The sequence below is a fragment of the Aethina tumida genome, chromosome 8, assembly GCF_024364675.1.
Source record: "Aethina tumida isolate Nest 87 chromosome 8, icAetTumi1.1, whole genome shotgun sequence".
Lineage (NCBI taxonomy): Eukaryota > Metazoa > Arthropoda > Insecta > Coleoptera > Nitidulidae > Aethina > Aethina tumida.
The window spans coordinates 6,084,773-6,086,336 of NC_065442.1; the positions used below are offsets into that span (position 1 = coordinate 6,084,773).

At 40.3% G+C, this 1,564-nt stretch overlaps 1 protein-coding gene across 1 annotated transcript; it reads right to left on the bottom strand.

The window, feature by feature from the left end:
* Window positions 1-1,105: 1,105 nt before the first annotated feature.
* Window positions 1,106-1,564, bottom strand: LOC126266421 (uncharacterized). The gene is made up of 2 exons (XM_049970319.1): window positions 1,486-1,564; window positions 1,106-1,422 (listed from the first exon to the last, which is right to left on the bottom strand). Exon 2 carries the CDS (start codon window positions 1,409-1,411, stop codon window positions 1,106-1,108), a length of 306 nt encoding a protein of 101 aa, XP_049826276.1. The 5' UTR covers window positions 1,412-1,422; window positions 1,486-1,564.

The window sequence follows — 1,564 nt, forward strand, 5'->3', positions numbered from 1 at the left end:
TGTTTATAGTATTACACAGAAAAAAATTGGTTTATCATATTTTGATGATAAAAGATATAATAATGTTGATGATGATGATTTTGCTCCCTATCTTGGGGGCATTATAGTATAGAAACACATGTATAATAATAATAATAATAATAATAATAACAATATATGTATGTATTAATAAAATTGTTAATAAAAACACTGTTGTTTTTTTTTTATATATCTTTACACATGTATAATAATAATAATAATAATATATGTATGTATGTATGTATTAATAAAATTGTTAATAAAAACACTGTTGTTTTTTTTATATCTTTATTTAAATTATTTACAATATTCCATATCCAATAAGTAGAATATGGGGCACTTGAGACAGACAGCGTAGGTGTGACGTCACGACTCCCCCCCCCTCCGGCGCCAGTGGGGCACTTGAGACGAACAGCGTAGGAGTGACGTCACGACCCTGTCGGCACGTGCCGCCCATCTGTTTGGGTGGTTGCTGGCCTTTGTCGGCAAGTGAGCACGCGCCACCCCTCTGTTTGGGGCGGTTTGTAGCCTTTGTCGGCATGTGGGCACGCGCCACTCATCTGTTTGTGATGGTTTATAGCCTTTGTCGGTATGTGGGCAAGCGCCACCCTTGTCGTGGGCCACCTCAGACCAAAAGCGTAGGTGTGACGTCACGAGTGTATGATATGCGCACCTTTCGTGGGCCACTTCAGACCAAAAGCGTAGAAGTGACGTCACGAGTGTATGACATGCGCACCTTTCGTGGGCCACTTCAGACTAAAAGCGTAGAAGTGACGTCACGAGTGTATGAGTCGTGGGCCACCTCAGACCAAAAGCGTAGAAGTGACGTCACGAGTGTATGACATGCGCACCTTTCGTGGGCCACTTGAGTCCAAAAGCGAAGGAAGACACGTATGCGCGCATTTGTTTATTTTTACCTGTTCGTGGGCCACTTCAGACCAAAAGCGTAGAAGTGACGTCACGAGTGTATGAGTCGTGGGCTACCTCAGGCCAAAAACGTAGGAAGACGCAAGAGTGAATGAAAATGCAATTAATTTATAATTAGGATTTTATTATTGTGTATTTATATAATGTATAATTTTTATTATTATTTCGTAACAATTTGAAATGTGGCAAATGGTTTGGAGTAACCACCAATGAGTTGTTGACCTGTGAATACAAGCAAGTATTTTTCCGGTTCAAACTTCTCGATGTTGGCCTCCAGTACATGGGTCGCTCGATTCGGCAGAAACACTACAGTTTTTTCCAACTCCACCAAGACACTTTTACCGAATGTGCCATTCACTATCCTCATCCCGAGTATCAAATGACCTTCTCCTTCCTGTAGACTGGTCAGCTTGGATATGGGTTTTCTGTTCTGATCGGTTACAGCGTTGATTTGTTGCAAATCCATGTTTCTGTTCACTGCTTAGAGAAATATTCATATAACATACATTTATACAAAAGTTATTAATTATTTGTACTTACCCTGATTAATGATGATGATAGTGATGATGATGGTGATGGTAAAACGAAAGCTGCCACTGATGGAATGATACCGATGAGA